Raw genomic sequence first — 23,398 nt, 5'->3', positions numbered from 1 at the left:
AGATCTATAACCAAATTCAGCAAGTACTTACTCTGCTAGCTCTAGCCGGAACCTCCAATTTCTGTTGTTGTCCACATTCATGAAGTCCTGTACCTTGATCAAATACTGTCGTCTAACATCTGGATGTAGCAACTGTTAAACAAATTTGTAACCACTTTTTATTAACACTTCACATAATTTTTGTTTAAATGCACTGTAAAGGGTCAATGTTTTTTTTTAAAACAAGAGGACCATGATGGTCCTGAATGGCTCACCTGTTCCCACATGACCCAGTTTTGAGTATGACATAGTTTTTTCTATTATTTGACATAGTGACCTAGTTTTTGAGCTCATGTGACCCAGTTTTGAACTTGACCTAGATATCATCAAGATAAAAATTCTGACCAATTTTCATGAAGATCCATTGAAAAATATGGCCTCGAGAGAGGTCACAAGGTTTTTCTATTATTTGACCTATTGACCTAGTTTTCGAAGGTACGTGACCCTGTTTTGAATTTGATCTAGATATCAAGGTGAACATTCACACTAATTCTCATGAAGATCTCATGAAAAATATGGTCACAAGGTTTTTCTATTTTTAATACCTACTGGCCTAGTTTTTGACCGCACATGACCAGGTTTCGAAACTTGACCTAGATATCATCAAGGTGAACATTCAGACCAATTTTCATGAAGATCCATCGAAAAATATGGCCTCTAGAGAGGTCAAAAGATTTTTCTAATTTTAGGCCTACTGACCTAGTTTTTGACCGCAGTTGACCCAGTTTCGAACTTGACCTAGATATCATCAAGATGAACATTCAGAACAACTTTGATACAGATCCCATGAAAAGTATGGCCTCTTTAGAGGTCAAAAGGTTTTTTTATTATTTGACCTACTGACCTAGTTTTTGATGGCATGTGGCCCAGTTTCAAACTTGACCTAGATATCATCAAGGTGAACATTCTGATCAATTTTCATGAAGATCCATTTAAGGCTTAGTATGGCCTCTAGAGAGGTCATATGGTTTTTCTATTTTAAGACCTTCTGACCTAGTTTTTGACCGCACATGACCCAGTTTTGAACTTGACCTAGATATCAACAAGATGAACATTCAGACCAACTTTCATACAGATCCCATGAAAAACATGGCCTTTAGAGAGGTCACAAGGTTTTTCTGTTATTTGATCTATTGACCTAGTTTTTGATGGCACGTGACCCAGTTTCGAACTTGACCTAGATATCATCAAGGTGAACATTCTGACCAATTTTCATGAAGATCTTGTGAAATATATGGCCTCTAGAGAGGTCACAAGGTTTTTCTATTTTTAGACCTACTGACCTAGTTTTTGACCGTACGTGACCCAGTTTCGAACTTGACCTAGATATCATCAAGGTAAACATTCTGACCAATTTCCATGAAGACCTTGTGAAAAATATGGCCTCTAGAGAGGTCACAAGGTTTTTCTATTTTTAGACCTACTGACCTAGTTTTTACGCACGTGACCCAGTTTCGAACTTGACCTAGATATCATCAAGGTGAACATTCTGACCAACTTTCATAAAGATCCCATGAAAAATGTGACCTCTAGAGTGGTCACAAGCAAAAGTTTACGCACGCACGCACGGACGCTGTGCGATCACAAAAACTCACCTTGTCACTTTGTGACAGGTGAGCTAAACAAGAGCACCGCCTTGCGGGTGCTGACGCTCATCTGATTTTTTTTTTGTATAATAGAAATATTGTCCTACCCATGATTTTCTTAGTCTAAAAAGGGCCATCATTCTTGCAAAAAGCAGGATAGAGTTATGTTTCTTGATGTACAGTGTCCACTTATGATTGTGAAAAACTGTTGCAAGTTTTAAAGCAACAGCTTTGATAGTTTATGAGAAAAGTTGCCTTAAACATAATACTCAACCAAGAAAATGATTTTCTAAGTCCAAAAGGGGCAATAATTATTGCAAAAAGCAGGATGGAGTTATGTTGCTTGCTGTACAGGGTCAGCTTATGATGGTGAACAAGTGTTGCAAGTTTCAAAGCAATAGCTTTGATAGTTTAAGAGAAAAAGCTGACCTAAACATAAAACTTAACCAAGAAATCTGATATTTTCTAAGTCCAAAAGGGGCCATAAATCTTGCAAAAAGCAGGATGGAGTTATGTTTCTTGCTGTACAGGGTCAGCTTATGATGGTGAACAAAAGTTGCAAGTTTTAAAGCAATAGCTTTGATAGTTTAGGATAAAAGCTGACCTAAACATAAAACTTAACCAAGAAAACTGATTTTCTAAGTCCAAAAGGGGCAATAATTCTTGCAAAAAGCAAGATGGAGTTATGTTTCTTGATGTACAGGGTCTGCTTATGATGGTGAACAAGTATTCCAAGTTTCAAAGCAATAGCTTTGATAGTTTAGGAGAAAAGTTGACCTAAACATAAAACTTAACCAAAAAATCTGATATTTTTTAAGTACAAAAGGGGCCATAAATCTTGCAAAAAGCAAGATGGAGTTATGTTTCTTGCTATACAGGGTCAGCTTATGATGGTGAACAAGTCTTCCAAGTTTCAAAGCAATAGCTTTGATAGTTTAGGAGAAAAGCTGACCTAAACATAAAACTTAACCAGGCAACGCCGACGCCGACAACCGCTCAAGTGATGACAATAACTCATCATTTTTTGTCAAAAAATCAGATGAGCTAAAAATCAAAAGAATCTAAACAGTTTTGGAGAAGGGTTTAGATAAAGAAAAAATTCTGTAATTTGTTACAAATGGAATCATCCATTTAGAAGAATACCTTGTTTGTAGACACAATTATTTTTGGCTGTGGAGGCCATGCAGGTTTTTTTCTTAGAGCAGTTCCTTTAAAATAGGGGGAAAAACATCGTAAATTCAATGACAAGAAAAAATTGGCTCAAATCTTTGACCTCAAGGGTGAACCTGACCTTTGATTAAGAAGACTTGTATTTCAAGACATGTCTGTTTATGGGCAGCATTAAAATTCTTTGTTGGAGGGCCGACTTATGAAGCAGAAACAAAATTGACAATTATTATTATTTCAAGGAAAATTCAAATCCTTGGATGGTGGAATAGTGAAACCGGAAGAAAAAATACAATGTTGACTACTGACCTATAGTGTGACCTTGACTTCTGAGATTGGGGTCTGTGTGTTCGGCACAACAGGTTGTTGGGTTTAGGTGAATATTTGTTAAGGAATATTGGAAAATAATTGAGTAGACACAGAAATGTGGAAGGACCAACAGATGGGAAAGCACAATCCTAGTTCCAGAAACAGCTAAAAATATACCTATGTTACATGTGATGGCCATAGTTTCGCCTAACCAGTAAGGAGCAGTTACCACACAGATAAAGACAATTATGAACGAGGACTGAAACGTCAAAGTTAAATACCCGTAAAAAGTCTGCTAGATGGCGAAGAATTCCTATCCGCACTTCATCCAGATCTTTAAGAAATCCATCAAACACTGGTACTAAATCCCTGTGTGTTATTTCTTCACCCAGTATCACAGCTAGTTCATGTATAGAAAAGGCTAAAGTCCGTCGTACTTTCCACTGTAAACAGAAACATATACCACAATGTATTTTGATGTCCAGAAAAAACCCAAAACTGTTATCTTTAGTGCGAAGACAGCAATCAACAATTAAACTTTCTCCTTTTCATTCAATTTTTAATGCTCTAATTTTGTTGGGTAGAATGGCTAAGGCCCAAGGTGGCTCTCCAGGCATTATTTGAGTCAATGGAGTAGAACCACCAACCTTGAACAAGCAAGGTGAATAGCTTCACTACTTTCTACATCCTACTAGCAGTGCTCAACCCAAAGCAATGAGTCAGGCGGGGAAGCGAGAGGAGGCCTTCAACTTTTAACTACTTGTCCACAGTTTCTATTTAGGGGAAAAATGTTTTAATTATAGTAAAACAAATTGTCACTGAGAATTTGAAGCATTTAAACAACTGAGAACTAAAAATTGTTTTTACATCTATATGTTTTCCATAGTCATAGTAGAACCAGAAGACTGAAAACAGAAAATCAAGACTTATGGTTGTGAATGCCAAGAAGAAGACTTACATTTAAATATACAGACCCACAATTGTAAACAGGATCTAGCCTTTTTGTTTTGCAAAAAACAAGAGCAATTCTATAACTTAATGAAATTTTAGCCTTTTCTTCCTCAGAATTGTGAAGTAAAATGTGTGATACTGACTTTTGAAAAAGTAATTTTTACACATTTTACATTAAAATCATTCCACATGGAAGTTTTCTTTGGTTTTGGATCCATGCTGATGCTATCAACCAATGTTTTACATTCTAAAGCTGCTTTTTTCAATCGTGAGGAGTATGGTCTTGAAAATAATTCAGTGTGTCTTAACAAATTCTAATTATTAGAATAGCAACAACAACAAATATTTCCCTAGATACCTGCTGAATCAAAATGCCACATTTGTTTTTGGTAAGGTTCCCACATTAACAGAAATTTGTAAATGTTTACACCACAATCTTTCAAACATGAAATGACAGGGCCTCCTCTGGGTTTTTCATACTTGTCGCCAACCTTTTCGCCAATTTGAAAAAGTTGGAGCCACTTTAGAGCCATTTTTGAGCCAAAGTTCTGAGCCACTTTTATTTCTTTTAGTTGGCTGTCATAGTGTGCATAGAGAAATAGAATATTGTAAATAATTTCATTAGGAATAATAACAACTTTTGAAAGTGTATTAGTTTATTGTAGAAGTAAATTCAATTTGTAGTTGGATAAAAAATGACACAAATCATTCTCTAATTTAAGAATCATATCTATCCATGTCAGAATTACCAATATTTCAGGACTCATTTATTTTCGGAAAGGAAAATTCGGATTTTTTTCTATTCTAAAAGGTCGAGTTGAACACTCTTCTAATGATTTTTAAGAAGCCATGGTAGCAAGTGATATCTTCCAGTTTCTGAACATTTCAATTTCAAAGAAATTAACCAGGTCCAGGATGCAAATTGAGGCCGATGTGTTTTAATTTTCGGATCCATCGTTAAAATCTTTTATGAAAACTGAGGAATCAAAAATTATCTTGCAAAAAAGTAACAAATTAAATGTATCTTTCGTACTTATTTAAAATTCGTCAGTCATACAACTGCATGCCACAAACATGACAATCTTTTTTTGTAAAAAATCGCAACACATAAAGTACACCATAATCGGCGTTAATTTTGGTGAATTCTCGGCAGAGGTCAAACATACAAGCTGGCAGATGTTTTGATTACTGATTAATCTTCAATTCACACATTATTACGCAATTATTTTCTCAAAGTGTCAACCAAGTTCAATAGTCGAATTGTCAAATACACCGCCGAGACTGGTTATCGATTTTATTCACTACCAGCGTCTAGGTAAACACGTGTATCGGGAACCAATTCTTGGGCCGCTTATATCACTACGGAAAAAACAAATGCCGAGGAAAAAAACTATGCGCCACTTATTTTCGCCAGTTCGCAAAATTTAGCGCCAAATTCTTAAAATTATCGCAAATGGCGACATTGGCGATCGGCAGCGGAGGCCCTGAATGATAACATTAAATGACCTCCAATTATCTTAAGTCATGACTTCTTTCTTTCTATAATGGGGGCCGATAATCGTAAATGCATTATTTTCTCAAATTAAGCAGGAAAAAATACTACATACTCCAAAGTTAATTTCAAACTTGACAGACATTCTATTCCTTCGAGGGAAAAAAAAAAAAAAAAAAAAAAAAAAAAAAATATATATATATATATATGTAACGTAAGAATGTACCTGCATATCTGCAGCTAATGTTTCATACAGGTTCTTGATACATTGCCAGTTTTCTCTGCCCAGCGTGTATGCCACAGCAGGAAGGTTGTAGGCGCAGTATTTGGTAATCTCAGTATCCACAGTCTGTGCCCGGGACGGGTCAATCATGCCGAGGTAATTCTCTAACAAACTTTGAGGCACAATGTCCTGTAATTTTTTCAAACAAACTGTAATAAATCAAATTTCAAGGTGTCTCTATTCCATACAACTTAATGAGAATATTTTAGACGACTGAAATCTTTTATTTTAAAACTACATCATAATTCAGAAACACTTGACGTATGTGTTACTTTTTATAAGAGAGATTATAGCAGCACACCTATAGTAGTTGAATTTCTGTCTGTCAACTAATTATTTATACCATTTTCTTTCTGAACTTCAGCAGTCTTACTGAATACTCTAAAAGCAATATTCCAAATATAAATGTATGTTTCTGCATTAATTAAGAGAACCTTTTCTGACAAGTTCTGGAGTCACCTTGTAATACATGGTCCAAAATCAGCTAGGTAGGAAGATATTAAAAGAATGGGAATCTGAGGTGACGGTGAAACACTTAAGTGTAATTCAAATTCTACTTCACTAAAACGCCCTCAAAGGCAATGGTCAAAGCACTTGACCTGTCACAATTCACGTATCAACTTCACTAAAGGCAACTGCATTGAATTTTGAAGGAAATGTATGTTCAAGTGAAAAGTTAATGTTCTGCCAACTGTGAAAACAATCCTCCTTTATACAGATTTATTGTTTCAGGGACGCAAAAGACAAAATCAAAACTTCCAAGGAATTGTCAAAACCAGAAATGATCTGCAGTTTATATATGTTTTTTAAACCAGGTACGGTACATTCACTGTGTTTTAAACAACTCATGAAAACCACACTTACACATATCCATAACGAATATAGCTGAAAAGAAAACTATGTTAACATCTACACCATTATGCATTCCTTAATCTGTATGTACAGTCAAAACTGTATTAAGCAACCAGCGAAGGGACCAACACAACTGACTGCTCAAGACAATAGAAAGTTGAAAACGTTTAGTTGGCAAGTGTTGTTACTGGCTGCTTAATACCAGTGACTACTAAAGCAGGTTCAACTGCAGTCAGTCTTAAATCTTGCAATAGCAAAATGGCCTAAAGATTTGTTGTTAAGAATCATGTCTCTAAAATTTTGCTGGTAGGTTGGTAGGTCTATTTCTTACTAGGCCAGACACTATCATTGTGGTATATTTAGCAAATAGAAAACTGAGATTGTATTGACCGTTCAAGTATCCTCTGCACTTATTCCCATCTAAAACTTAATTTTAGCTAACTTTTGAAAAACATGCTACAAAACCGTAAAAAAAAAACCCCCAAGGGCAGACTTCCGAAGAGTTGGGAAAAATGGCCGGACATTCAGTCTGGCAATGTCTAAAAATCTGCCGGACCAAAAAACAATCCACCGGAACAAAAATGAACTTGTAAAATTTTGCAAACCTAAAAAGCCTCTGTAAACTACTAGTTTAACACACCGTTTTACAAGCTATACACAAATTTTCACCATTTATCATTTATATTAAGATAGATATATAAGATAGAACCTCTTCATTTCGTACTTATTTTAGCTTTCTGTACGTTCGTGTATTTTCATTATTTTCTGGATTCTGCACTGTTATTTCTCTACTGACGCCATTTTGTCCGAGAAGTTGCGGTTCTAGGGATACGATAAATGCCGGTCAGTCGGACCGCATCTGGGTTAAAGAACGGTGGACTGCTTCAAAATTATGCGTTCATGTCCGTCGGACTGAAGACTTTCCGGAAGTCTGCTAAGGTAGGGCTTTTAGGTAGGTTGTTTTGAGTTACCCTAAACAAACAACTTTTTTAAAGCCTATTTGTAAAACATGCTTCAATACAAACCTGCTGTTGAGCGAGTGTTGCATCATCAAGCATCAGTGAGTCCCTGAAACCTGTTGGGGACATGGATGAGAAATCACTGTCCATGTAGGAAATGGGGCCAGCCCCGCTTAGATCTGCAAGAGGCAATAACGACAGCAGAAGATTACTGTCTATTTGGCCTAGGTTAAAATCTGCAATGAACAAACCAGGGACGAATGGTTAGTATGTACACCACTCAGGTGTGAAGACTAAACCAGAGATGTTAGTTGTAGAAGAAAATCACAACCACTTGCATGCTTGAGACTCTTTTCTTTTGAAGACACGTCTTCAAGAAAGCTTAAAAATACAGGAATGTTTGACTCTTTACTTGTATCAATAGACATTTATGTTCTTGATGACTGTCTTTGCAATTTAATCTCATTCCTACTTAAATGTTGGTAACTGGTACTTCAGTTTTCTGTACTTTTAAATGTTACCATCTTAAGTTTACTCTAGCCTAGGTGGGGTAATTTTCCACAGGCATTCTTTCCATACTAGGTCTTTCCGCTACAGCAATTCCGATTCAATTTGTACAAATCAATTATAATTATCATGCAAAGTATAAAAGAAGCACCCTTGTTGAAAAATATGCTACAATTTTGAAAATGAAAAGTTCTGAAAACATTCAACTGACAAAAACTTAAACATTTGCCTCTAGAGGAAGTATTTTGTGAAAATTGAAATACTTTTATTGTTTTATGAACTAACATCTCTGTTTCACACCAAAAGTGCAGTATTAGAAGAGCAGGAGAGTAGCGATTTCAACCATTTCCTTTACATAGCTATTTCATGTACTGGTACCGAAGACAAACTAAAGCATTCCTGTGATTATTACCCAAGAAAGACAAGGTCTGGCTATATGAGGTAAGGAGGAAGATGTAAGAATAATTTAAATGGCAAGCTTAAGTAGATGTAAATATTGCACGGTAAGTATCATAAATCTACATTGTTAGCATCTACAATATATTATACACTGCACTGAGGATGTTAAAAATACTGTGCAATGATGAACCTCATAGAGGAACATTTAATTTAATACATCCAACAATTATTAATAATAATATTTGTTATTTTAGAAAACATATGGCTATACATAAGTTCACTAAAAACATATGATGGAAAACTTATGTATAATGTTAATGATGTCTCTTTTCTTTTTTAAACATGGCTTGGTTGACACAATCCCTGAACCTTCCTTCCCAAAAAGGTACTTTACCACTTTCTATTTCCTCAAGTCATTATTCTTCACATAGTTTTACTTTTCAAAATTCAATTTAGGACCTTTCTCTAGAATCTTTTTAATGTTCCAAGTTTTCTGTCACTGGTGCTGTAAACCACAGCCAAAATGTTGAAATCGCTATATAGTGCAAGACTTATTTCACACATCTCAAGTTCCCAGCAGACACTTTGGAAGGTAAAATTTGCCCCCAAGAGTTCAGCTGAGATCTTGAAACCTTCACAACACCAAGAACACAAAATAAACCAGAAACAAGAGACACAACAGAGTCACTACTTTCCTAAATCTGACGTTTTAAACCTTTCAGTTTTCAGTTTGTGAAATTCTGAAAAAGAGGCCACAATTATACTACCTATTTATCCCACTGTAAGACCACATGTCAACATAGATCACTTTTTCCTAAAAAATGTTTTTACAGACAGATTTTATTATATTTAACTATACAGTATATTATATATACAACATAGCTTAGAACTAAGTCTTCAATCATGTATACATAATTACCCATTTTCTAACTGAATCAAGTGTCTCTGTTTTGTCACAGGAGTTCTGGCTACATGTTAGTATTCACACATCTGATATTTTTTTCTTTTAGTTCCATGATGTAGATACATAGAACAGGGCCCTCGTTTGGCAAAATTTGGGGCCGAATATCGGCCCCATTCCCCCCTCAAAATAGTTTCCCTCACCCCCCCACCCATTTCAAAAAAGTTCCCCCCTTGAGTCCAAGAACATTAGTGCTAAGCACTTTGCAGTTGACTTGTTGACCTTAAAATTTTATTGTTTCCGAAAATTCAGTGTCTCAGAGAAAGAAATACAAAGTGTGATGCTTGAATAAGGTTGTTTATAATTGGCAAAATTCATACAGCAGAGTTTATAATTAACAGAATTCCAGTTTGGGTCAGTTACATTGAAAAGAACGTTTATATTTGTTTGCATTTCTTTTCGCGTTTGATATTCCCCTCAAACGAAATTTTTTGAAAAATCATGTGAAATTCCCCCCTTGCATGGACCCTGGCCCCAGTCCCAAAAAGCAAACGAAAGCCCTGTAGAAATATTATCATTACAGAGTAAAAAAAAAAATTCTAACTTTCATTTACATAAAATTCAACAACTATGAAAATGTACAAAGATATATACATCAAAATGCTTCTACACTTGTATATAGTGTACACACTTATGCCAAACGTATTACTAATAACAGCACATTAATGTCAACATTTCTGTTGCAACAAAAAAATAAAAAAAAAAAATTCTAAATTTCTTTTGAAGGTTTTACTTCAAGAGCAGCTCTTGAGGAAACTGGCACTAAACTTTCGTTTCCTTTATGATCAGCATAAACACAGCTGCAAGGAATGAAATTAAAACATTTACAGAACAAAGTATTTCATCACAATAGTTTGTAAAGTAAATATCATTTCAGTCATAAGGTACCATTTTAGGTATCTGGTATGTCTATGTACTTTATAAATGTACAAATTAAAAACTTACAAATAATAATATTTTTTTTTAGTAGTATGTAAAATGAAAATATCAAAACAGATTTTACTAATAACTCATGGTTTCATACCTTGTACAACTCCATCTATCACAGTCATAGTTGTTTCCCCAGACATTCCCTGACCTGCACCCTGAGAGTCATGCTCCACAGCTACTGAAGTTCCCAACGTCACAGGTGCGGACTGATTATCACAGACAGTTAAATCATTCAGACTATCGGACAAACCTAATGTCAAACCACTCGTACTATCGCTTGAGCTCACTGTGTCAGCTGTTACACAGCTGTCTAATTTTGAATCTGCACCGACTTGTTTAGGCTCTGCTAACTCAACTAAATCTACTTCAACATGAGGTAGAGGAGTTCGCCAATATTGAAAAGAATCAAAGTCACTAGAACTATCTAAATGTATATGAACATGCTCTGTAGTGGTGCCGCCTGATTCAGACTCAACTGAACTTATTACAATATCATTATCTGTATCTTCACTACTTTCACATGGAATTCTAATTTCATCTACTTTTGGTTTTTCTACACTACTTTCATCTTTACCCTCACTTATATTATGATTACTTTCAGTAGCATTATTATGATTAACATTCTCTTGCGACTTATTGTCTCTCGTTGTCCTATCACTTTCATTTTGCTTTTCGTTGTCGGACTCTAAAGTGCTTTCAATGCCTACTTCAGAGTAAAATTCTGCCCGTTTTTCTTCAACAGATTTGCTCAAATCTTTATGAACCATTTGATCATCAGAGTTTTCTGCTGGACCTGTACCACTATCTTCTGCCATTTCCATGTTGTCAGTATTTTGGGAAACTCTCTTTTCGCTATCTTCAGTTGTGTCCATATCGACAGGTAGAAGATTGGCGGTTATATCACAGTTCTGGTTGGGTTGAGACGAGATGTTTGAAACATTTGCAGGTATAACATCTGGCAATGTCTTATTATCACAGTCAATGATCTCAGAAACCACAGTATCACCTTCCTCTTGTTCCTTCTTACGCTGCCTAATAATTGTAATTGTACGTTTCAAATAAGCGGTTTAAAATTACATTTAAACAGTGCAGTTATGTAACAGCAACCATTTAAGCTTCCATTTAGCCAGAGTCCTAGATCTGATATCAGTAGTATTAACTTGCACTGATGGACATTTAATCTTGACCCTGAAAGTATTCCTAAATATTTTACCAGTACTAACTTGTCCACCATAAGAATGATCAATCAAGATGAATTTTTCTCAGTTCCTAACAGGAATCAAACAAATCACCTCTAAAATTGTCTCCCTTACTGAAATTTCTCACCCATGTCTTCAAGCCTGCTGCCTACTTTAGCTACTACCAATCACAAAAAGAAACTGCAAGTCTCCTAAATTCTTAAATTATCTGAAGGTACTTTATTCAAAGATATAATACTCAATACAGGATTTTACCGGCATGTACATCGCTAGATATTCAGACTGGTATCTAGATCCATCATACTTTCAAGTTTTCAGTAAAGAATATGTATGTCACAAATCTAAAAGCAAGCAGCATAAACACGCATTTTTTCCCCATGATATGGCAGTCTACCCACATCATTATGGCAAATTTAATACTAAATTTTAAAACAAGTCACCAAGACCCTAGCAAAAATACTTTTCCATACACATACCTTTCTTTAAACTCTTCCGGTTTAAAAACTAACATTCCATCTTGATCTACATACATGCCAGTACAGTCGGCGTCAGCAAACGTTGATATAAATGGGCCAAGCTGCTGGAAAGCTGCCATACGTACCTATATAACATTTAAACCATTCTTCAGAAATATTCACTGGTTTAATACAGAAATATTTGATCAGTTTTAGCAAATTCCTTTCAAAGTTTCACAAACCCAACTAAATAACTTAAAAGCTGAAATAACTTTAAAAGAAATTATTTTTATATTTTAAATTATCTCAAATGATCATAACTTTACAATCGATTGGTCAAACTATAAATGCTGAACATCAGATATTTCAGTGTTTTTGTGGCAACTTCGCTATGTACATAAATCAGAAGCCACTGTAACACTGCTGTTTTGAGAGTGCATCAGTTCTTCATTATTATTATCAGAATTATCAAAACACTTTGTAGAGGCATTTCTTACTTACCCATCTTGACTGATCACAGAGAAGATTAACAAACAGTGCCGCCAATTCTGCCTTCCGAACTTCAGGTGAACATGTACAGGAAACGGCCATGAAACACTCTGCACACGCTTTCCGTACACCCCATACACCATCCTCACACAGGAAGTAGAACTTTGGCAACTACAAACATTTATATTTTGAATATATGATTTACTATAACAAGTATAATAGTTAGATAACCATACTTGAATAAGTTAGCATCCATACTTGACAAGGTGAACTTATATGCAGTTATTTAGTACTGCATCATGCACCTTTTCCACACGCAACACCTCCGAGACACTTAAACAAGGAGTGTCCAAGAGAACACATCATCGTAGATAAAATTCATAGATAAAATTGAGCATTATAAATCGATAACAAGAGCACCCCCTTGTGGGTGCAGATGCTCATCAGGGTCTTTTGTCTTTGTATAGTAGAAATATTATCCTACCCATGATTTTCTAAGTCCAAAAAGGGCCATAATTCTTTCAAAAAGCAATGCAGAGTTATGGTACTTGTTGTGCAGAGTCAGCTTTTAATGGCAAATAACTGCTTTGAGTTTTAAAACAATAGCTTTAACTGTTAAGGAGAAAAGTTGACCTAAATGCAAAACTTAACCAAGAAATCTGATTTTCTAAGTTCAAAAGGGGCCATAATTCTTGCAAGAAGCAGGATGGAGTTAGGTTTCTTGCTGTACAGAGTCAGCTTATGATGGTGAACAAGTGTTGCAAGTTTCAAAGCAATAGCTTTGACAGTTTAGGAGAAAAGTTTACCAAAACATAAAACTTAACCAAGAAATCTGATATTTTTTAAGTCCAAAAGGGGCCACAATTCTTGCAAAAAGCAAGATGGAGTTATGCTTTTTTCTGTACAGGGTCAGTTTACAATGGTTAACAAGTGTTGCAAGTTTCAAAGCAATAGCTCTGATAGTTTAGGAGAAAAGTTCAGGTAAACATAAAACTTAAACAAGAAATCTGATATTTTCTAAGTATAAAAGGGGCCATAACTCTTGCAAAAAGCAGGATGGAGTTATGTTTCTTGCTGTACAGGGTCAACGACTGATGGTGAGCAAGTGTTGCAAGTTTCAAAGCAATAGCTTTGATAGTTTAGGAGAAAAGCTGACCTAAACATAAAACTTAACCAGGCAATGCCAAAGCTAATCAAGTGATGACAATAACTCATCTTTTTCCTCTCAAAAAATCGGATGAGCTAAAAATGAAGCGCGCTGGTTGTCAAAATTTCTAAGTCAAGAGCTCGTCAAACACGAAATACCCCCCTTGATGCATTCAGTTCATCAAAGCTATTACTTAAGCAAAAGAAATTGCCACTGTTGTTCTGATTAGGGCTCAGCTTCAAGTGTATTGTTTTCTATTTTGCCGACTGCAAATGCCATCTACAATGTTCACCTAAAAATCTGTACCAAAATAGCTACATGTATTCATACAGCTGCTTGTAAGAGATTTTCCAACTTAAAATGAAATTCTGGCTGTCTGAAAACAGCACACTACAAGCAGAGGCAGCTGATTTAAAAACAGCATCAGACATAATTTGCAAATTTCAACATATCAGAAGCTGTGAAAACTACACCATAGAATGTATGTGTTTTAACAAAGCAACTGCCCTGTTGTTTCAATATCTTCCAAGCTTTATGCACTGTTCAGTGTTGTAGTGTTTTTATGTGAGGAATTTTCTTCATTGAGTTTGGACTCGCAGCATTTCTCTGGGAATCATAGATTACAAAGTACGAGTCTGAAAAACAACTTATTTTTGCATGCCTGACAGGATTTTCCCATGCTCTTCCGGTGCTAGAAAAATTCATCTTACACATCCTACAATTTATGAATGAATGCGTAAATTCATACGCTACTGTAACAAAATAGCGCCTTAAAGAAAAGATTCTCATACTATTCAAATTTCTTAGTTTATTTATGTACATAACTTCACTTTTTTTTATGAGTAGAACTGTGATATCTAAATTCAGTAGAGTGTGGTATTTTACATGAATCTATTGTTCAGGAAGTATTTGCAAGACCTGAAAATTCCAGAAGTTTCAGGCCCTGAAACTTTTTTTTTTTTGGCAGATGCTCATTATTGTAACTAAATGTAAGTGTACCCATTTATTCAAATCTTAACCTCTTATTAATTTAAATTGAATTGTCACAGAAGCATATGCTACCTTTACATATTTATTGTATTTTATTCAATAATGCTTCTAAATCTTATGTAAGCACAGCATTCAGGAATCGTGTAGCTGTTCTGACACATTGTAGCAGAGGCATTCCTTTAGTTATCCAGCACACCCATTTTCCTAAATATATATTTTTAAGACAAAGTGGTATTTTACCAGTTTTTGTTCTGCACTGGTCTGACTGACAACTGCACAAAAATCACCAAAGTTTGCAGCACACACCTGAAAAAAATTACAGTATTATTCACTAGAGAAATAGTAGGTAAAAAAATATGGAGAATAAAACCAGTAACATCTGTTTTTCCAAAAATGTAATGCTCAATGGTAATTTCAATTTGTCCCACTATTTGCTACTTAATCTACATCCTTAGTTCTTACATAACATGCAAGGGAAAAATTCAACTACTATCTAAATTACTTTCCTTCCTTTTTGACTTTTTGCTGATATAAACTCCTTTTCCGAACAACTTTTGTCATCTATTTGCAAAACCGGTGTTATAGCGGAAATTTTACATTGTTGTCTAGACTGTCACTAGTGGTTGTAACTGATGCATACTGGACTCACTTGTGACAACGTATTACTTCTTTAAATTTTTTTTTCTGCTTTAAATTTTTCTTTTTGGTTGCTGAAAGTGTTTCCTCCCCTTCAAAAAGGGTAAATTTCAAGCAGCTTCTTCAAAATGCATGTACTTTTTCAGGTTGTCATTTTCATTAACTTTTAACATCAGTCAAACTCTGTGTATCTCGTTTCCCATGAAGAACATGTCAAGACTGCAGAATGTGTCAAGATGTGGAATGGTTTCTGCTGGGGTTCAAGTCAGTCAAACAACTACTTTCCAACTCTAATTCTTTAATGGTGGAGGAAGACCAATAAAATTTTGCCAAAAACTGGCATAATCTAAGCCTTCAGCAGGCACCTAGAACAGGTAGAAACACCAGCCTTCAGCAGGCCAACAGGGCTGCTTTCTCAGATTTCTATATTATCTGCAACATTTGGAATGAAACAAGAGGGCCATGATGGCCCTATATATCGCTCACCAGGGTTGATCTGGCCTACTGACCTAATTTTTGACCCCACATGACCAAGAGTTGAACATGACCTAAAGATCATCAAGACAAACATTCTGACTAAATTTCATAAAGATTTGGTTACAACTGTGGCCTAGTTTTTGACCCCACATGACCCAGATTCGAACTTGACCTATAGATTATCAAAACAAACATTCTGACTAATTCTCACAAGTTTCAAACTTAAATTATGGTCTCTAGTGTTGAAAAGATTTTCTTTTGATCTGGCCTAGTGACCTAGTTTTTGACCCCACATGACCGGATTCAAACTTCACCTAGAAATGATTAAGACATTCTGACCCAGTTTCATAAAGATTGAGTCACAAATGTGGCCTCTAAAGTGTTCACAAGTTTTTCCTTTGATTTGACCAGGTGACCTAGTTTTAGACCCCACCTGACCCAGATTCAAATTTGACCTAGAAGTCATCAAGCCAAACTTTCTAAGTTTCATAAATATTGGGTCAGAACTGTGGCCTCTAGAGTGTTCACAAGCTTTTCCTTTGATTTGACCAGGTGACCTAGTTTTTAATCCAACATGACCCAGTTTCGAACTTGGCCTAGAGATCATCAAGACTAACATTCTGACAAAGTTTCATAAAGATTGGGTCACAAATATGGTCTCTAGAGTGTTCACAAGCTTTTCTATTAATATGACCTACTGACCTAGTTTTTGACCCAACATGACCCAAATTCAAACTTGAACTAGAAAGCATCAATACTAACATTCTGATCAAGTTTCATAAAGATTGGGGCACAAATGTGGTCTCTAGAGTGTTCAGAAGCTGTTCCTTTGATCTGACTTACTGGCCTAGTTTTTGACCCCACATGACCCAGTTTCAAACTTGACCTAGAGATCATCAAGACTAACATTCTGACCAAGTTTCATAAAGATTGGGTCACAAATGTGGCCTCTAGTCTTCACAAGGCAAATGTTGACGCACGACTGACGCTGGACAATGACTGGTCACAATAGCTCACCTTGAGCACTTTGTGTTCTGGTGAGCTAAAAAGATTGCAGCCTTACCTTTCTAACATGAAACAAAGGATCTGTACACATTTCACAAAACCGGTTTAGAAACACTCGGTCTGTCATCTCCTTCCCCAGTAATGGTGCCATCTTGCTCATCAGCTGAATCACAAAATATCATTCAGATTAATATTTTGCCCTTTTTTCTGTAGTTATAAATCATCACAATCATTGATTAATAAATTTTATACATGTTCTGTGTAAACCACGAATCATTTTTGAAATATTTGCTTTTAAGAGCACCATCATTAATCATAATCATACATTTATTCTGCAGCAGATGCCCAGATGAATTCTTATGGAAGACTGATCCTCATGTAGAAGTCAAGAACAGTGTTGTCATCAAAGCTGGCTGTGATATGATAAAATCAAACATTTCACAACCACTTTGACGCCAGCACCTGCCTCTGTGTCCCCACCACTGTAACCTTTCAACATTGACAATGGCATTGTTCATAACTGTCAGAGTTACATAGGTAGGTTTTCCATATTCCTGCACATTTCTGATTTTTGTATCGAACAAAAAATCTAAGTTGAGATAACATTAACCTGTTCTGCTTACACAGTGGATTTTCACTTTCAAGATATTTTGCTCCAATATTTTAAATCTCAATGAATGAAACAATCCAATTCTTGTTTAATCTCTATTCCTTGAAGTCAAATCCATATGTCAATGATTCCAATCAGATATACATCAATGACTCCAACCAGATGTATGTGCGGTCTCACAGATTGCCCCAAGCTCATCAAAGCTGGCTGTGATACGAGACTATCACGACACATCAAAGCCACTTAGATGCCTTGGATACAATGTCCTTTATTAGAAGTCACTAACTTTCCTTAGTTCATAAAGAATATCCTTCCCTTTTTGTGTGAAACTGAAGAGCAGATTTACAGTGACAGTACATGGTTCCGGGCTCATCAAAGCTGGCTGTGATATGTACTCAAATCATCATGTCACAGCCACTCTGGGAGTCCAGATTCCATGCTTCTCTCAAATCTTCTGAATCAGTATTTCAAAATCTGGAATTTTCTTCTTCTTTCCCACGAAGGTCGGTAAATTTCCAGTGGTATGGTGTGAATTTATATCATTTTCTCCAAGTAAAGTTGTGTATGGAGACTACAAAAGCTCATCAAAGCTGGCTGTGATATGACATAATTTCAACACATCACAGTCACATTGATGGCTTCAATAGTCTATCCACTAAGCATCTTTTTCCCATGATTTAGAGTTAAGCCTGATCTGGAAGCAGCTATCCATTAATCCATGTTTTCAACAGGTTTGAGAACAGAGTTGAACCTCCAGTAGTAAGCCAAGCTGTCTTTGGGCAATTTGTTGGAACTATCTTGACGGAAAGTACATTCCTAGTACTGATCCAAGCAGGCTGTGATATAGACATGTTTCAGTATATAACAACCACTTGGCCAGTAGCAAGAACTTTTTGTATGTTACTAAAATCCTTGTCACTTTCAACATTTTTCCAATATTTGTCTCCAGTATGCTTCTTCATTCATATCTCTATTTTCTTCATATAGATCTCCAGAAACTTTAGTTCCAGCTATGTCTCATCATGTCAGTGAGATTTTTTCACATCTTCGTAAAATTTCTTTGCATCCCAATCAGATACAACCAATAATGTTAGCCATAAAAACATTCTTATTCCTCTGCACTTGTCCAAAGTTCCTTTTATTCCACCTTTCACCAGTGTTGTAAACCAATTCCAAATCAATCCTAATCCACTCTCCACCTGTGTTGCTAATAGAATCCGAATTTTTTTCATTTCTGCTGTAGATTCAAATTGGCTGAACTGTTTTGCCAACGCAATATTCAAGCTGACAGATGCTGTCCCTACAATACTGCAAAAGACAGAGTAGCAAGGTGAAGCTGGAAATACATCTCACTACCCATGTCTTTCACAGCATACGTAAGGATCTCATGCAAAAGCTGATGGTTACTCCAGTTATTTTGGAAGACAAGAAGCTAAGCTGATTTCTTTATACTGCTGCTTCTCCATGAACAGTGCCTGCATATTTCAAAATTCGTCCAAAAAGAAAAAGTCCACTGTGCACATACAAAGAAAGAACCAGTGTTCTGACCAGGCTACTATATAAGGTTTGTAACTGGAATACCATGTATTTCTTTCATTTAAAAATTTAGAATTCTTGTTAGACTTACGGCAACAGCTTCTGTTCTGTATTCGTCTAGACATTCTGGTGATGACAACTCCAGTATAACATTTACAACCTGATCTTCTATTTGTTCTGGTAATGAGAAATGTCAAAGACTCATATTTAACACTGCTTCAAATATCCAGTAATGACACAAAGTAGTTCACATCATAAACTGTGATTAGATTTAATGGTGAAGATCAATTCAAACAAGCCCTACACATCAATTTTCCAGTTTGTTTTAATACTATTACAGGTGCACTAAGACAATTTCCGGAATGAGTGACTGAGTGCAAGGCATACTGGTAGAACTACCCAGCTTCTTTTATAACATGAAGGAATTCTACATCCCAAGTGAGGTTTTCGACAGGACAATGGACAAGATAAAAATTTGAAAATCTGTTCAACTCAGTTTATTAATAAATTCTGATATGAAGTATATACCTTATATGTTTAAATTCATCTGATAAATATAATGAACTGTATGAACTATAAAGTACACAAACCTCTGTTGACCAGTTCTTGTTCGAGTATTACCAGTAGTGCTGCCTGACTAGTCTTTCTCACCTGCAAGTTAGCAATGAATTAAATAATCTGATACACAATTTAAAAACACTACACTGAATTACACAAAGAATGCTATTATATTGAATTATACAAAGAATGCTACATTGAATCACTGCAAATCATAGAAAGAGCACTACAACAAATAGAAACCATAGAAAGAACACTAGATCCAATCACAGAAATAACACTAAATGAAATCAAATCGAACTGTGGAAAGAACACCACAACGACGAATCAAAGAAAGAAGGCTAGCATTTTGGATGAAACATGCATCTATGAAGCTTGCTTTAAAAATTCTTGAAAATAAGTCAAAAGAAAGGTTTGAGACCTTTGACAAATTGACTGTTTTTAAGTACTATCTAGTAACTGTCAAATGAAAAGGTTGCATTCTGACACTAAAAGATCACTGCATCCTAACACACATTCAATAGTGTAACAGTACTTGCCATAAAAGATCTGGCTGAATAAAACATTTTTATACTAGATCTATAGCAATTATTTGAAGTATAATTACAGAAATTACCTGATTATTGGCATCATCAAGGTATCTGACTACCATTGGTAGTATGTACATAGGAATGGCATTGTGAAAGATGTCTGCATTATCATGGCAGTATATAGCAATGTGTGGAATCTGTTCCATTAACTCAGACCTAACAATCGGATCTACAAAAGAAAGAAAAACGTTCATTTGACCATTAATTTCAGGACATATCTACTATATTTAAGTATTTCCCATGAATTCATTAATTTCTTTTCTTCATCAGTAAATGTCTGCGAATCACAGCTGGCATGACTGGCAGCAAACCCATTCGTTCAGTGACAACTGCTTTTGTTTGGACATAAGAAGAAATAAGTCAAACAAGTAACAAAGAAATCTGACACATCAAATAAACAAATCTTATTTCTTTATACACTGAACGGAAGATTTAGTACACAAAGATTTTCCTTGTTAACAAAGTGGACATTTACCTGAATCCTCAGACAACTTGACCATAGCAGTGAGTACTGCTGTTGTCTGCTCCTCAGAATCACCAACAGCTCGCAATGTGTCAAGTAATCCTCTTGCAACCATTTGTCTATGGACATAAAAGAAAATTTTTGTAAGTTTTGCTTCAATAAAAAATTTATCAACATCTCACTTGCTTTCATAGACTTTAAAAATAGGTCATTAAACAATTTTAACAGCAAATTATGGTAAAGCAGAATTCGTTATACTAGAAAATGCTCCTGTCTTTTTGTCTTTACAGGGATCATGGTTCATACAGGACTTGGCAAAAAAAATTCAAGGACTTTTCAAGGACTTTTTATGGATTTTCAGGGACTATTTTAATCGCTTTAAATCTTAAATTACAAAACCATTTAGGCTCTTCATAAGGCATTATGACAGAAAAAAAGTTACAGAACAGTTTTATTTTCCATAAGCTACAACAGCATATCTTAACCTATATGAGATCTTCAATGGGATTACCTTTTATGAGCTGTATTTGCCTGTATACATACTTAGTACATGTTTCTTATAAGTCTTTCAAGCTCTCAAGACTAGTTTTCAATTTGTCCTCAAGGGACTTCACTTCTTGTTTTCGCGTGTGATTTTCAACGCACTTTCTCCCATAGTTCCGACATCAATGAGTTTATCACATACACTTATGCTTGTCTGACTTAAACTCCTTTAACCACGATGAATAATCATCCTGTGTAAGCCATTTATAGGCGAAACTACATTTATTTTTTGGGCCACTCATTGTTGTTGTTGATAAGTCACGCTACAATGACCTTGCGCATAGAGTCAGTGTACCCGGTTTCGCACACATTTCCTAAGAATACCTTCCTATCTAGCTAAAATGATTAAATTTGAATTTACCTCTATATGTTTTAATAAAATTACTTATTTCGGTTTGAAACGCGCTACTTTCACTTCCCACTACAATGACGTCATACCTCTTAGTGTACTTGATTCGGATAACATATTTTGACCAGTTGTTGCATTTAAGTGTACACGGTTTCGCACACCCTGATATTTATAGAACTCAGTGATAACAATGCAGTTACTCAAAAGAAAAATATTAATTAACTTTTTAACCATTTATATAATTCAATTTAAACATGTATTTTCCAATAAAACATCAGAAACTGAAATTTAAAAGCAGTTATGAAAGTGAAAGCTATGTACCAAACCATATTTTTACTTCTAAAAGCAGAAAAGGCTAAAACAACTGAATACATGAAACAAAAATAAAACAATAGAAGCTGTTGAATCACAAAAGACCCCCACAAGTCTAATTATTCGATTAAGTTCTCTGTTTTAATAAAAACGTAAAGCAAACAATCAAGTTGAAGGCATTTTGCAGGTTGGGAGAACTTCAATAACTGTTGAAATAGTTTTCATTTAGGTAAAGTAGTAGGTAAATACTTACCTGTATGATGGAATAGTGATTTTTCAATTTATTTTGCACCTTGTTGTTGTTTGCATAGTCATTATTTTCATGAAACTTAATATTTTTCAGCTGACCTACTGGTCTCCATTGATATTGTTATTGTTTTCGTCTGCACTTACCAGAACGAGGCTCCAGTGGGGAAGGACCCCTTGTGTCAAATTATGTAGGGAATAACCCACTTTCTTGAAATAATAACAAAGAATTGTTGAATTTTCTGCTTTATTCTCACAAAGTACATGAATTTACTGGGTGTGCGAAACCGCGTACAGTGCGAAACCGGGTACACTGACTCTAATATTTTAACGTTGTGAAAATCGCTATTCCGTATCTAACTTCCGTACCGAAACGGTGTTCAACTAGCGTTCCCTCCGTGGGTGTGCATGTATTTTTATTTTACACCGTTTTTTCGCTCGTTTTGACTTATTTATTTATTTTTTGTATTTTTCCCCTACCATACGATTGCACCCGTTTTTAGCAGAATTTAAGGACTTTTCTACCTTTTTTTCAAAATTCAAGTACTTTTTCAGGGGATTTTTGGAAGAAAAAAATCAAGGACTTTTCAAGGACTTAGGATCAAATTCAAGGACTTTCAAGGACCTGTGCGAACCATGGGGATACTGAATTCTTGTAGGTGACAAAAGAAATGAATTATGTAGCAGCTTCACCTTGTACATCATTCAATTAAAAAAGATAAATAACCAAGAAACATTTATAACTGTTTATTATTAAGTAAACAATTTACATGGAACGAACAAATCGCTTACCTTGTATAAACATTATCACTTTCAATGTATTTTTCTAGTTTCTGCAATGGCGACAAATTATCATCAGCACCAAATGGTTCATCACAGTCAAGGCCGTCATCCAAACCGTACCCTGAAAACATATTTTCATATTATAACAGTTTATTTCAAAATAAAATCAATCATAACAAAATATTTGGCTGAGCACCATTTTCTTAACACAAGGAATTACTAAGGTATATAATTAACAGTTCAGCAATCAGTGTCACAGGACTCTCCTTTATGCACAATTTTTTCTTTTCATTTTAACAATTCATTCCCTTTAAATAAACCCTGAAAATAACCCTTAATGCTTCATTGTGACAGAAATTTTATGAACTTATTACCAAATTTCTGGTGATATGAATGTAAGTCACCAGAAATTTGGTAAGATCATAAGTATCATATCATATCCAGTCTAGTTAAGCAAGCACTTGTTCTTGCGTCAGTACAACCAAACCAGCTGCTACCAAATTCTTACTTGATACACTTCAGGGACCGTGTATATAGTTAACCGGGCTATACTATGCAAAAAAAGTAGACTGCTC

The 23,398-nt window shown here is 35.3% G+C and overlaps 1 protein-coding gene across 3 annotated transcripts in view; it reads right to left on the bottom strand.

Annotated features, from left to right (window-relative positions):
• The window catches only part of LOC123548656 (serine/threonine-protein phosphatase 4 regulatory subunit 1-like), a 49,820-nt gene that overhangs the window by 12,382 nt on the left and 14,040 nt on the right, over positions 1–23,398 (bottom strand). For 2 of the 3 annotated variants that reach the window (XM_045336126.2, XM_053546271.1), the window contains 14 exons: positions 22,833–22,944; positions 20,603–20,709; positions 20,154–20,296; positions 19,570–19,630; positions 19,071–19,156; positions 16,892–16,996; positions 14,956–15,021; positions 12,591–12,749; positions 12,111–12,235; positions 10,530–11,467; positions 7,705–7,874; positions 5,771–5,956; positions 3,383–3,544; positions 32–132 (listed from right to left, as the gene is read on the bottom strand). In XM_045336126.2, coding sequence (XP_045192061.2) covers positions 32–132; positions 3,383–3,544; positions 5,771–5,956; positions 7,705–7,874; positions 10,530–11,467; positions 12,111–12,235; positions 12,591–12,749; positions 14,956–15,021; positions 16,892–16,996; positions 19,071–19,156; positions 19,570–19,630; positions 20,154–20,296; positions 20,603–20,709; positions 22,833–22,944 — 2,521 coding nt within the window. The remainder of the gene's footprint in view (positions 1–31; positions 133–3,382; positions 3,545–5,770; positions 5,957–7,704; positions 7,875–10,529; positions 11,468–12,110; positions 12,236–12,590; positions 12,750–14,955; positions 15,022–16,891; positions 16,997–19,070; positions 19,157–19,569; positions 19,631–20,153; positions 20,297–20,602; positions 20,710–22,832; positions 22,945–23,398) is intronic. The other variant, XM_045336127.2, reaches the window with a different exon arrangement.

Source organism: Mercenaria mercenaria, chromosome 6 (genome assembly GCF_021730395.1).
Source record: "Mercenaria mercenaria strain notata chromosome 6, MADL_Memer_1, whole genome shotgun sequence".
Classification (NCBI taxonomy): domain Eukaryota; kingdom Metazoa; phylum Mollusca; class Bivalvia; order Venerida; family Veneridae; genus Mercenaria; species Mercenaria mercenaria.
Note: the sequence above shows the minus strand (reverse complement) of the source record. Positions and strands in the feature narration are given on the sequence as shown.